We start from the raw sequence: 12,890 nt of genomic DNA, 5'->3' as shown, positions 1-12,890 counted from the left end.
ACTTCATTATAATGGTACATATATTTGCATCGCGCCAGATGTTTTGGGTCATTGAGTAATTTACTCTCCAATTTAGATACTTTATGAGTAAAATATATTTTGGTTGAGTAAAATGCAGCATTACTATACCTTGAAGTCATGAGTACTTTCAATAAATACTATACTTTATTGCTAACGTATGGGCTATGCATTAACTACAGCTTTACACTTTAACTGTAATGTCAATCCATCATGCAGTCATCTCCTAGGAATTCATGTAACAGTCTCAGAGATACTGCTTTAATGTGTGGTCTTAGTCATGCTGCTGTATGGTGTGGAAACACTAAGTACACTATTTTAAAATAGTGTTACCAATGCTATACACAATGTACAGTACAGTATCACAGGGTGAGGGACTATAAAAGGCAGAGGAGGCCACTGAGAGTCCCACATGTTATGCTAAGCTAACAACGATTTTTAATGGGCTTATGGGTTGACAAGTTCTCTGACAAAAACTATTCAAAATCTCTTCTAGAGTGTTGAAAACATATATCTAGAGAGTTCTGCCCAACACTGGAATGGTAGCGCAATCACTCCTGGAAGAATTTGGCAAGCCCACACTGTAAGGGTTACAGTAACAACCCTTAGTCTATTTCAGATGGGTCATTAATACCTGCCAGGAGGATGTCTTGGCTATCAAGCTGACAAGTGTTTTGCAATACTTTTACAGGCAAGGGAGTGGAAGCTAAACAGAATATATTCTTTTTGCTCATTACTAGTGAATAAAACATTTGGGAGCCAGTGTAAGTTTTTTAAACTTTCCTTTTCACCTTTCCAAAGAATATTTTGAGACGCACCACAGAACTGTAATACCAATTGTCAACAAGCCAATCACATCACTGATTCGTTGCAACTGAATCAGGCCACTCCAGCTTATCTTCTTGCTAATACCAGTATTATTCTACTGAAGACCGCAAAACATGTTTACTGACAGTGGGCAAGTTCATTCATCACCTTTTTCTTTGCCATTGAAACAGCGATGTTATTTCAGACTGACGCTCCCCACTGATCTATGAAGCGTGTTACAAGACAAGACAGTGACAGAATGATCTGCACCTCCTCCTCTTACATGAAAAGGTGCAAGCAAGTGTCTGGAAATGAAGCGAACACGTTGATAAGTTCACTGGCTCCAGTGCTTTCATACTGTAGCACCACTTTAAATAATGTGTTTCACGTCTCCCACACGCATTCTGATTTCAGAGAATGCTTGTGCAGTCCGTGCATCCCAACTTGTTTCTCGCACAGACTGCATTTACTACTAGACTCTCTGGATGTCATCTAATTGACAGAACAGGTCAAAGCACTTTGTGGCATAATTATATAACACTGCATGCATGCATAAATGCAATATTTACCTAACCTTCAAATTTCAATTTCAGTCAAGTGTTCACACAAGTGATCTACAGTAACCTGTTTTTTTATTAAGCTGACAGAAATTGTAAGCCTCTCTCTAATAGTTAGCATTTCGCGTATTGATTTTCTGTATCAAACATTGCTATTGTAGAAAAGTCTACAACACTACAATTTGGGTGAATTGTCTTGAGGCCCCTGCTATAACACCAGTATGTTTATCTAACATGGTGTTCTCATTCATGTGCTGTGAAAGCACTTGACAGCAGAAAACAAAACAGCAGCATACTGTGGGGTTGAGGCTGGATGAAAAGGAAATACCAGATTAAACGTTTCAGGTGACAACTTGAAAGCTTTCAAAGCATCTCTGGAGTAAATCCTGTGTGCAATCTACACAGCTTTAAAGTCAGCTCCCTGCTGGGATAGGCGCATGTCAGGTTACTTCCCTCTCCGCATTACGGTATCAAATATAGACTCAGAACTGACAACAATTAACCTGTCTGCATCCCTACAAATGGAAATCTCAATGAATGAGACTCCACAGTACATTAATGTAGAGTAAAAAGCAGATCTGCATGGACGGAAATGTCCTCTTGCAGTCATTAGAATTGTTTTGCTGAGCTGAGAAACAAATAACTTATTAAACTACGGTAAGAAAAAAATACCCTATATATATATATATATATATATATATATATATATATATATATATATATATATATATATATATTCATTTAACCTTAATAAACCAAACTGTTCAAAATATCAGCTTTTCCAACTCCGTGCTTCAGGTGGAAATGAACCAGTTTACCAGATCCTAAGGGCATTAAAATGCTATATTCCCTATCTAATTCCTAAGCTGGAACGATCTGAGGATAAATCTGACAGAAAGCTTCAGCGGCTTGTTTCTCAGAAATAAGAATATTTGAATGGTCAGTGTAATCTATCCTTAAGATCAAATCAAGCTGAAAATCATCTAGCTAACACCATCTCCATTAACGGTAAATCAAACACTAAATGCTCCTAATATAAGTTCGCCAATGTAATTTTGCTTCAGAAAAAAAAATGCATTTTGCATTGTGTGGTCCAGTGGTTAAAGTAAAGGGCTTATAATCAGGTCGTCCCCAGTTCAAATCCCGCCTCACTCACCATCTCACTGTGTGACCCTGACCAAGTCTCTTAACCTCCCTGTGCTCCATCTTTTTGGGGAGGCGTAGTTGTAAGGGACTCTGCAGCTGATGCATAGCTCACACACCCTAGTCTCTGTCAATCGGCTTGGATAAAGGTGTCTGCTAAATAAACAAATATATATAGGCCTACATACCATTCAACAGGTTTTGTGGCAGTAGTGAGGTGTGTGTATTTAATTATGTAGAAAATAAAGATTATATTGTTCCCTATACAGTCATGTACCATACAAAATGCATTCTACTGTATAGGAATCTGGGGACAGAAGAGTGTATATTAAGTAAAATGTCTATACATTTCTTTAAGAATTTTCATTTTTATCAAGACGTATAAGAAAATCAGAAATGACTACCTTGGCATATCTCCTACATAACTAATATAATATAGTATATATATATATATATATATATATATATATATATATATATATATATAGTTTAAGAAAGCCTACTAGTCCATGAATTTGTGTAACCCCTGAGGGTTTAATAAATCTATTAGTACACAGCAGCAAAATAACATTTATTCAAACAAAGGAGACATTTTCACTGCTGTGAATTGTATCTGTTGCTGCTTGAGAAGGTGCAGTATATTACTCAGTCGTACAGCTGTCTGTAATCTGGCTGTCTGTAAAGCTGATGGCAATCTGACTTTGATGAATTACCAGTTTAAGAAACATTAGCCTACACTGTCATGAAATGACCCTGCTCCATTTTTGTCAGGCACTCGCAGTTTTCATTTGGATGTAGACAGTAAAACGTTATGTTGTAACAGTAACACATTCAAACAATGTACAGAAAAAACAAACTGCACATAAAAAAACAGCTGGTGGCCAAGCCTATGCTGTAACAGTGCAGAGGTTAGTATTTAGGCCACATAAACATTTTTAATACAAAACAACAGAGCAAAAGTACTTAAAAGCACAGAAGGACGTCCTTGGAAATGCCTGGGGAAATCCAGCCAGGCTCACTTCTCAGACAAGGCCTGTCTGACTATGGAGGTCACAGCTGCTTCCTGAGAGAGCACCAGCCTCCCAGCCACAGTGAGCTCCACACTGCTGCTGAGGTAACCAGGGAAATTCCTGCTGTGTATCATAATCACCCAGCTTAGGAAGAATTACACGGCTGGTCAGAGAGTTCTTTCAAAAGGTTTATCAGTAACCGTAAACAGTATTTGTTGGTGACTGTATCTGACACTAGGACTAATAAAATAAACCTGAACACCTAAGCGATAACATTGATAAGCTGAAACAGTTGTCTACTTGCCTTTGTTTCTTATAGTTGTACGCTGCAATGATTAACAGAATAAATTGCTTTGTGTGTATTAGTTCAAATATGAATTGGGAAAAGGCTGATCAATAAATTAACCTTGAGAAGGTGTACTTTTGTGGGTGTTTTTTTGTTTTTTTTGTAAGGCTGTAAAGCTGTGCTCTTTCTACTTTGTACAAAAAAAGACAGTCAGTGGACGATAGCTATCCTTTGTTCATGTAACGGCACAAAATGAAATTCAGTGTGCTCAAGATAAAGCAGCTGTAGACTTAAGGAAACATTTTAAAACTATTTTAAGCCTAGGCATGCAGCATTCATTATCAAGAGTGATACTAACCATCCACTGTAAGCTTGATATCAATGGACTACAGTAGCAATGTCTAAGCACAGGCTGCATCAGTATGCCACAGCCTGAAGCCGCTTTGCATCACAGCCTCTAACACTGGGGTCTGGGGATCTACTGTACAAAGGCCTTTTGAGGCTCAGAAATCACTTTGAGACTCGACTTTACCTTGTACAGTATGAGAAGACGCAGCTACAATCCTGAACACTTAAACAAAGAGGGATTCTTGCATTCTCTGGACGAGTCTATTAATTACAATGTAAATGTTAATAGGGCCACACTACAATAAAGCAGATAAATAATGTACATTGTATCAACAAGGCCTACTACATGCAGCAGTTGTAATTGTGTTTTTTATCAAGATGTGTTGCAGAAAGCAATATATTTGCATTTTTTTAAATGTCTTCAATCCAGCACCGCTATCTTCAGTGTGCTAAAAGCAAACAAAGAGTCAATAAAGTAGGACTGAAACCCAGTTTCAACAGCTCGCTCCCTTGGAACGATCGTTTAAACAAAACAAACAGCCAACTATTCAGAAGGGTCACTTATATTAGAACATACACAGGTCCTGCTGGGGTATTCCCTAGAAAATGGACATCCTATACCCCAGTGTGTGTGAACAAAATGAGCCAGGTTTTGAGGCTGGATAAACACCCACTCCAGAAGGCAATAACAGCGCTCTGTAACGCTGCAGTGAGCTGAGTACAGTGCAGCTGAGCCAGCAGGACAGTGTCACAGGACAGGAAGCATGCAGAGCAACTTGGCACCTCGTCAAAGTTAAACCCAAAGTTTAAACTGAGAGAGAACAACAAGAAGACAGCTCCCAATTGAAATTAGTCTTGACAAAGACTGCAGCTGCCGGAATCGGACACGCTGGGGCCACTGAAAAGGGCAGGAATAAACACTGAGCTGCTTAGACTCTCCAGGATGGGGCTTGGAATTAGACTGGCACCTTCCTGGGGAAGCAGTATTAACCTTACAACAGAAGAGGCAGGCAAACACTGAAAGGCCTACAGCTAGCTAATGGGCCTAAAATACCTGCTTGTTTTGTAAGTGGTACGCATTAAAGCTAAGCCATTTACGTGCCGGACACAACCAAATGGATTTCTAGAGTTTGAGCTTAGTTTTATCTACCCTAAATTACAAGCTGGTGTGTGAGTGAGGGGAGCGGACAGTGCAAACACTCATAACTGAACACAAACTATAAAACAATCAAATGAAAATAGTGTCACACTGCAGCAGAATCTAACTTAAAACTGACAAATAAACACTACATTGAAACTACAGTACAGTGGCTTTCTAGCATCACATATTGAGGCAGTGTGGTCCAGTGGTTAAAGTCCAGTGCTTGTACCCAGAAGGTCACTGGTTCAAATCCCACCTCTGCCACTGACTCACTGTGTGACCTGGAGCAAGTCACTTCACCTCTGATATCAATGTCCTATTGTAAGTGACTCTACATATAATGCACAGTTCACAGCCTACCTCTCTAAAGTGCTATATAAAATAAACACATTACTATATTAAATGATTTTGTAAGCAGTCCTCCACAAAACACCAGGATTTAAACTGTGGGACATAACAAGCTAATTTAAACACTGTGTTCACAAAAGTTAATCTTGGTAAATGTACACAGTAATTTTGCATTTGTTTTTTACTATTTAATAAATGCATTAATCTTATTTTACTGTGGTTTTCCAAATATTTCAACCATACTTTACCATAATTCTCTGTGTATTGCTATGCTTTTACTGAACTTTGCTACACTCTGCTATGTTTTTACCATGGTGCAGTGTTATACTATAAAGAGACTGCCTTCTTCTAAGGCTTTAACGTAATTGTTAGACTGCAGACAGCCCTTAAAAACTTCAGCGATTCGCTGCATATCTCTGCAGTAGCTCCAATGCAAGTATGCCAGGAATGTTTCTGTGGAGCCTGTATCTCCAATCAATCCTGTACTTGGAGACATTTACACTGCTCACAGTCTACATACATCCTTTTGTCTGCCTTCCCAGGGCTGTGATCTGTAACTAGGCAGAGACCTGTGACCCAAAAAGAAAATAATTGCATACTGCCTACACTTCAAGTAGAAGATTTAGCCAGTCCTGTCCGGTATCGTCTGTACTGTAGCACGAAGCATAACTTTCTTTTTTAATAAAGACACTTGCGGATCTAAAAACTGGCTGACGTCTGAGTGAAAAAATACGGTAACCACAAGTATGATTGGAATGCTGTGCATATAGACAAGGATTTTATTACACTTATTTACAGTAGAGCTTTAATATGATAAAGCAACGTATTGTGGTTTACAGTGATGTGCAAACATAAGAAAATACAAAGCGATTTAGGACGAAGACACTGAATTTCCATTGCAGTAGTCAGCAATTGGATATCCGTTACCCAGATACATGTCACTTGCGTTTTACCACCCTTGTATTAAGAATAAAATCAATCCCCATTATATATATATATGCAACAAATTAATGCACTTACCCGTCACACGCGATTTCCGACTCTGTCACCAGTTTTATCTGAGTATCCCTTTTTAAAATAATTAAAAAATAAAAAATATTTAAAAATAAAAAAAATTCTCTCTGATGCCAAATCAGTCTGTCTTATATTGTGCAGTTACACTGCGCTTCCTCCCGTTTCACCTGACGCAAATGCAGCCAAAACACAGTGAACGAGACAAGCTAGGGCAATGTAACAGTTAATCATTAAACAGTTCTAGATACTGTGAAGTATTTTTTATTTATTTTTTTATGTCTGTGATCTTTAGTTGCTTTTGTGCATTTGCAAGTGAACTGTGACATTAGGGCCTTATCGAGCACTATATTCTGCAATTTTGAATACTGACTATGGATACTGTTTTAATTCTGGGAACTGTTTTTTTTTTTTTTTTTTTTTTAATCTTTTGGTTTTACTAAGTTGCATTGCCTTTTACGTTTTGCGCAGTTCTGTGCATGGCTAACATTTGGATTTCATTTTGCTGTTGTGTCCTTAATGGGGAATTTGACATACTGCTACAATACGTACCAGATTTAAAAGTAAGTACTGTACTACAGTCCACATGTCCACAGTTGTCTCTTTTGGCAAGTGATATTTTCAGAATCACATCGTTCTGAATTAAATACTTCTGTTAAAAATATAATACTGTACCAACAGAACCAAAGCAGTACATATAAATAGAAGCCTACTTATTCCTTTCAGATATGTATTTTGGATTTTGTCAAAAGGGTTGGATCAGACCAAAATCAAATAATCAGATATGCGTTTAACCGTCATTGAAGTCAACATTTTAGGATATGCGAGTGCTGACTGTATAACAGTTTTTGATGTGAACCCACACTGGCTAATCTACAGTGCATCACTGATGTTTATTTAAACAGTTTATATAAGACGCTCTGAAATCTAAATTTTGATATGTGGGATATTTTGAACAAATCTCCCTTAGTTGTTGTTTTAAAGAAAGAAAGTCCCCAATGAAACCAAAGTGTAACACCCTGGAATGTGTCAATCATTTCAGTGAAACTCTGATAACCAGCTATCTTGATGACTCATCGCTTGTGTCCCAAATGACTAATTCATAAACCACACCTTTTCAGCAGCATGACTGTTCTGAAGTGAGCGAGGTCATACAGAGAAAAGAATAGGGGAATGGTTTTCTGCTCTGTAATATGCTGACATTGCATGTAACTTAACCCTTTCATTCTTGAAACACTGACAGTAGCTGAAAAAATGTGTTTTTGGGCACATACCGGCAATACATATATTTTTCATTGACATTTTTTCCCTTAGCATACTCATATGAGGCTAGCATGCATTTGTGTCTTCCACATGTCACCATATATAAAGACTAGAAGTTTTTTGTAACTGTCCCCGTGTGAGGTAGCCATGCATTAAATGGTTAACCAAAAATGTTGTTAATAGTAATTATAATGAGGCATCCAACCATCACAAAACACATACTGCACCATTATAGCAACAGCAACACTTTCTGGAGAGAGTCTCAGTTACAATGACATCATCCTGTTTCTAAGCCTCTCTCCACAAGGGCCCCTGGGGCTATCCTTGTGCAGACAGCTTTTGTTTCCAATACTTCCTGATCTGTTTTTAACCAAACCAGTGCAATGCATTGTTAACCAATTTCAAGTAGAAGCAATGGGGCATGCAAGACTTTAACAAGTTATCAGACATATAGCAGACAATAACAGTTCATTATAAACACTGAGATTGCAGAGAAATCTTACCAATCATCCTAATCAAGTCTGCTACTTTCCCTAATTGCCTAATTAACGAGCGAGGTGCCTGAGTGTATGGCTCACATATGCAGCAGTAACTTGCACATTTATTATATTAGGAAACAATTGGTTCAGCAAGCCTTCAATTCATTTCTTAGATTCTCTAAAGAACACTAGCATATTATGGGTTAAAAATATATTATTTTTAAAGAATGCTCCCATTGAACCTACACACTGATTCTGTAATGGCAATACACCTTCAACAGACCCTTTAACTCTGGTCTTAGCTACATGTATACAACTATAACAGGTACCGTGAATAAGAGCTGGCTGCTGGATCTGCTGTGCTGTGTATTACCTGTAATAACGTTCCGAATGGAGGAAATGCTTAACCACAGGTACCAAGTGCATTCGTAGAAGCATCCTGCATGGTTCATAGTAACATAGCTAGTAAATGAAAAAAAAAAAAACTACATAACAATATGTAGCCCTTACATGTTATGATATGATGAGTGTGTATGGGTATTCATGCATGACTTCCTTCACTTATCAACACCATGGAGCGCTTTTCAACACTTCCAGCTCTGCCTTGTCATTATTCGATTGTTAGTGCAATTTATTTTTTCAGCACTAACACATGTGTATACTATTGTTTATTATCATTCAGAAAAAGCATCATGATTTTTTTTTTTTTTTTTTTTTTAAAGAACCTGGTTTTTAATAGTTTATTGTGAATATTGTATGCAGCCTGTCTGTCACCAACAAATTCAGAACTTTCATACTTAATACTAGCCCTGATGAGGGGCAGTTAGTCTGCCAGGCTTACCAGAATGTTTACAGCACCATGTTTAGATTATATTTACAGTAGGCATGATGTTTAAGTATAGGGTGGCTTTTGTATCATCATAGTCTTGGTTTAGATAATGGGTTCCAACTTCCAAGAGCTTTCTGTGGATTAGCTAGGCAAAAGCCTTGTTACTTCCTCGACAGAACAAAACAGTTACATAATTGTATCAGTACCGACATCGGTATTGTTCTACGATTGCACCCACAGCTGTCAAACAGGGACAGTCGCAGATGCCGAACTGACAACACTTATACGATAGGTTTCCTTGGATTTTTTTAAAATTTTATTTTGATATTATTTTGTACACCTAAGGCTCCAGCATAACTAAGTAAGACATTCGTGAGAAATTGTGTTTACGGCAATATTATATTAGATGCATGACTTAAGCAAACCCTTTAACACCCGTGCAGTTGTATTTCATTTCTATGTTACCGTCAGTTCAAAAACAGTAGGTGATCCTTCTTATGTGTCTTTTTCTTTTTCTCATATTGGATTAGGTTAAATCTCTCAATGGGTCTTACTGAAAGGTTACTGACTGTCATCAAGCTTACCGGAGAGTTCGTCCGGCTCCAGCCCGGTTTCGGTATCCAGCCCGCAGATGACGAAGTAGTCTGCGAATCGGCAGGAGTTGGAGCTGAATCCGGTGGTCATTTTGAGGCTTGGCTACAGCTTCCCTTTCTCCGCGTCTCAGTAAACTGCACATCGGGGTGTCCAAGAATCCGATCCTGCTACCATTATTATGGGTTAATAGACTAGTACCAGAATAGAACACTGAGAGAAGAACTCGCGCTGCATTGTGGGTCCTCCTGTACAGCTGTTTTCTGGAGCCAAGAGCCCAAGCACAGCGAAACCCTGCTGTCAAGCACAATGTACGCCTGCGCTGGGGCTGAGCAAAAGGATTACGTTATTCTGAACTCTCAACAGAAGGGAGCCTGAGGCTGAAGAGAAAACGCAACCGAGAAATAATATGCCACGCATTTCTTGAAAATACCCCTCGTCTTATTCCAATATGTTTTAAAAGGATGCTACAGATTACTTGTGTGCAGTGAAATTGGTTTAAAAACAATGAAAGTAGACTAAATATATATGCATTAGCGTTACTCTTAAATTGCGTTATATATATAACCAGTTTGAAGATACTGAAAATGTCTGTTAATTATCAGTTTTACAACTGGAACTCAAAGAAGGGCTGTTGCATGATTAATAACCAGTTTGAAGATACTGAAAATGTCTGTTAATTATCAGTTTTACAACTGGAACACAAAGAAGGGCTGATTTGTCCATTTTATATAATATGTATTATGTGTCAATTTGTTTTCGATATCAGTAGACTTTATTTCTGTGTCCTCCTGTCTGTTTCGATTTCAATTTTGAAATGGGTGGGCTATGTGCTTGGGTGGGCTCTGCAACATGCATTGTCAGAATTTGTTATTACACTATCCCATTATTTCAGGAGAAAGATTGCTAAAATGTGCCTAAAATGAATGATACTTGGCTGAATATGTAGAAAGCCGTGGGAGACCTCGTCAATAGACCAGCATGGATTGATGGTGTTAAAAGGGATAGATGAAAAACATGATGGATTAAAAACTCGAAAAGCACAGAAAAAATAAATAAATAAAAAGGAAAGTATATTCAAGTCTGAAAGTGAAATTCAAATTTCACAAACAGTACAATAAAACTTTGCTACTACTTCTCAATGTGGGCACTTCACACAACCAATGTGTTAAAAAAAAAAAAAAAGTGGAAATGTTTTAACGCTGGTGTGAGACGAATGTACATCATCATTGTCTAGTGCTGGAACTTCATTTTAACTGTGTTACAAGCACAGCAAAGTCAAGCGAAGTTAATTAAAATATGCCAACAACTTAATCCATAGTAAACAATTGTAAGCTGCAACATTGTCTTGGAAATTAACCAAGGTAAATGAATCACACATGCACATAGTAGACAAACTAGTTAACATAATAAGCTAGTTTTACTTCCACAGATTTTGAGAAGAGGTGCTGTTTTACTTTAATACAAGAGCGTAGCTCCAAAAATAATGGAAAAAAACCTGCTAAAACGATTGCATTTTAGAAGTATCTCTATTAATGTATATGAATTCAATAAGGAAATGCTGATCCTAAATTAAAGATGCCCTCTACGTACGAGTACACTGTTGCTAATGCTATTACCCAGCATAAGGACGCCCTCTAGTGTCCAGTGTTCAAACTGCAAACAACACAGTGTCTTTAGTTTGAAGTTAAACTCAAATATAATTTTTATTTTATTTTTTAGTGGACTCCTAGTTTTGGAACCACGCGCTTGTTAGTTCAAATCTTTGAGATCTATCCACAGTTAAAAAAAACTTAATTTAAATATTTCAAAAAGCAACAGCGCTACTGTACCACGATGTTCTTAGACTTTTATCTGTACTGTGTAGTTTAAAAATAGGAGTCTGTATAAGTAAAAACAGACTTTATGCAGACATCATTGTGTATAACTTAATCAGAGAAAGAATGTTGTGTCTGAGTAAAATGGTACCTTGATTTGTTCCTGGAAAAAAAAAAAAAAAAGTATGTATAAATCACGTCAATATAGATTTCAATTATTCTGCAAACCTTTAAAGATGGCTGTTGGATTAATTGGTGAAATGGGGCTGAATTGTGACTAAAAGAAGCCTACTGTCTTCGAGACAGGGCTGAGAAGCGTCTGCTCGAGATGGGTACTTCAGCATTACGTGTGGTATTCAGCCTGGTTAATATATTACAGACTGCAGAGCAGTATACCATGTCTGTCAGGATAATTAAAGGTGAATTAAATCACCTTGGTAATTTCTGTCAGCTTTCTTAGCTAGACTGACACCCTCTGCTAAAACCACGTAAGGTTTTTTTCATGACTATATTGGCTAAAGCTCTCCTAGCCAACGGTTTATATTAACACGAAGCAAGCTGCATTTCTGAAGTTGATCAATATCGTACAAGAGACAGTTAAATACAGGTGCTGATATTTCTGATGGGAAGACACAAATACAAAACGAAGGAATGACAGTTCATACTGACGTCACTGCTGGTGCCTGCAATAAAGCATGCCATTTATAATTTACAGTAAAGTGGGTCACTAGGGACTTGTAATTGTTAAGAGCTTAATCTATCAGTTATTACCTATTGTTGCAACCATATCCCTTTAAGTATTTAGAAACAGGGCAAGTATTCATTGCATCTTTTATTTTCAATACCAGTTCTGTCAGATGACAAAATGTAGCAGAGGGTTAGGTTATGTTTTCATTCTGCACATATATTCTCTCTCTCTCCCTAAAAGCTACTTATGAGGACAGGTGTAATAATTATGTATCAATTCAAAATGTATATCCTTTCATTATATTCCATAATCATAATATATGACAAGCCAAGTAGTTAATATCAGTCAACTATTTGAATCCTCATTTTAAAACAGATCGCATTTTCAATATTACAGATTCATGACACATGCTTTGCCGATCCTCATGTTTAACATCATTTAAAATCAAAAGAAATGAAACCTCTGAATTAGATAACTGTTTCTTGTGCCTTGTTAAAAATATATAGAAATCAGATGAAAGCGTGAAATAAAAATCAATTTTCTCATCAGTGGGA

At 37.4% G+C, this 12,890-nt stretch overlaps 1 protein-coding gene across 4 annotated transcripts in view; it reads right to left on the bottom strand.

Moving 5' to 3' along the window:
• The window catches only part of LOC121329792 (DENN domain-containing protein 5A), a 44,911-nt gene extending 34,648 nt beyond the window's left edge, over positions 1 to 10,263 (bottom strand). For 2 of the 4 annotated variants that reach the window (XM_041275599.1, XM_041275601.1), the window contains exon 1: positions 9,825 to 10,261. In XM_041275599.1, the coding sequence (XP_041131533.1) occupies positions 9,825 to 9,924 (100 nt within the window). In that variant the 5' untranslated portion in view covers positions 9,925 to 10,261. Of the gene's footprint in view, positions 1 to 9,824 lie in introns of all 4 variants that reach the window. The other 2 variants (XM_041275603.1, XM_041275602.1) reach the window with 2 other exon arrangements.
• Between the last annotated feature and the right edge of the window lie 2,627 nt (positions 10,264 to 12,890).

The sequence above is a fragment of the Polyodon spathula genome, chromosome 17 (assembly GCF_017654505.1).
Source record: "Polyodon spathula isolate WHYD16114869_AA chromosome 17, ASM1765450v1, whole genome shotgun sequence".
Taxonomy (NCBI): domain Eukaryota; kingdom Metazoa; phylum Chordata; class Actinopteri; order Acipenseriformes; family Polyodontidae; genus Polyodon; species Polyodon spathula.
The sequence above is the reverse complement of the archived record's forward strand: the minus strand, read 5'-3'. Positions and strand labels throughout refer to the sequence as shown.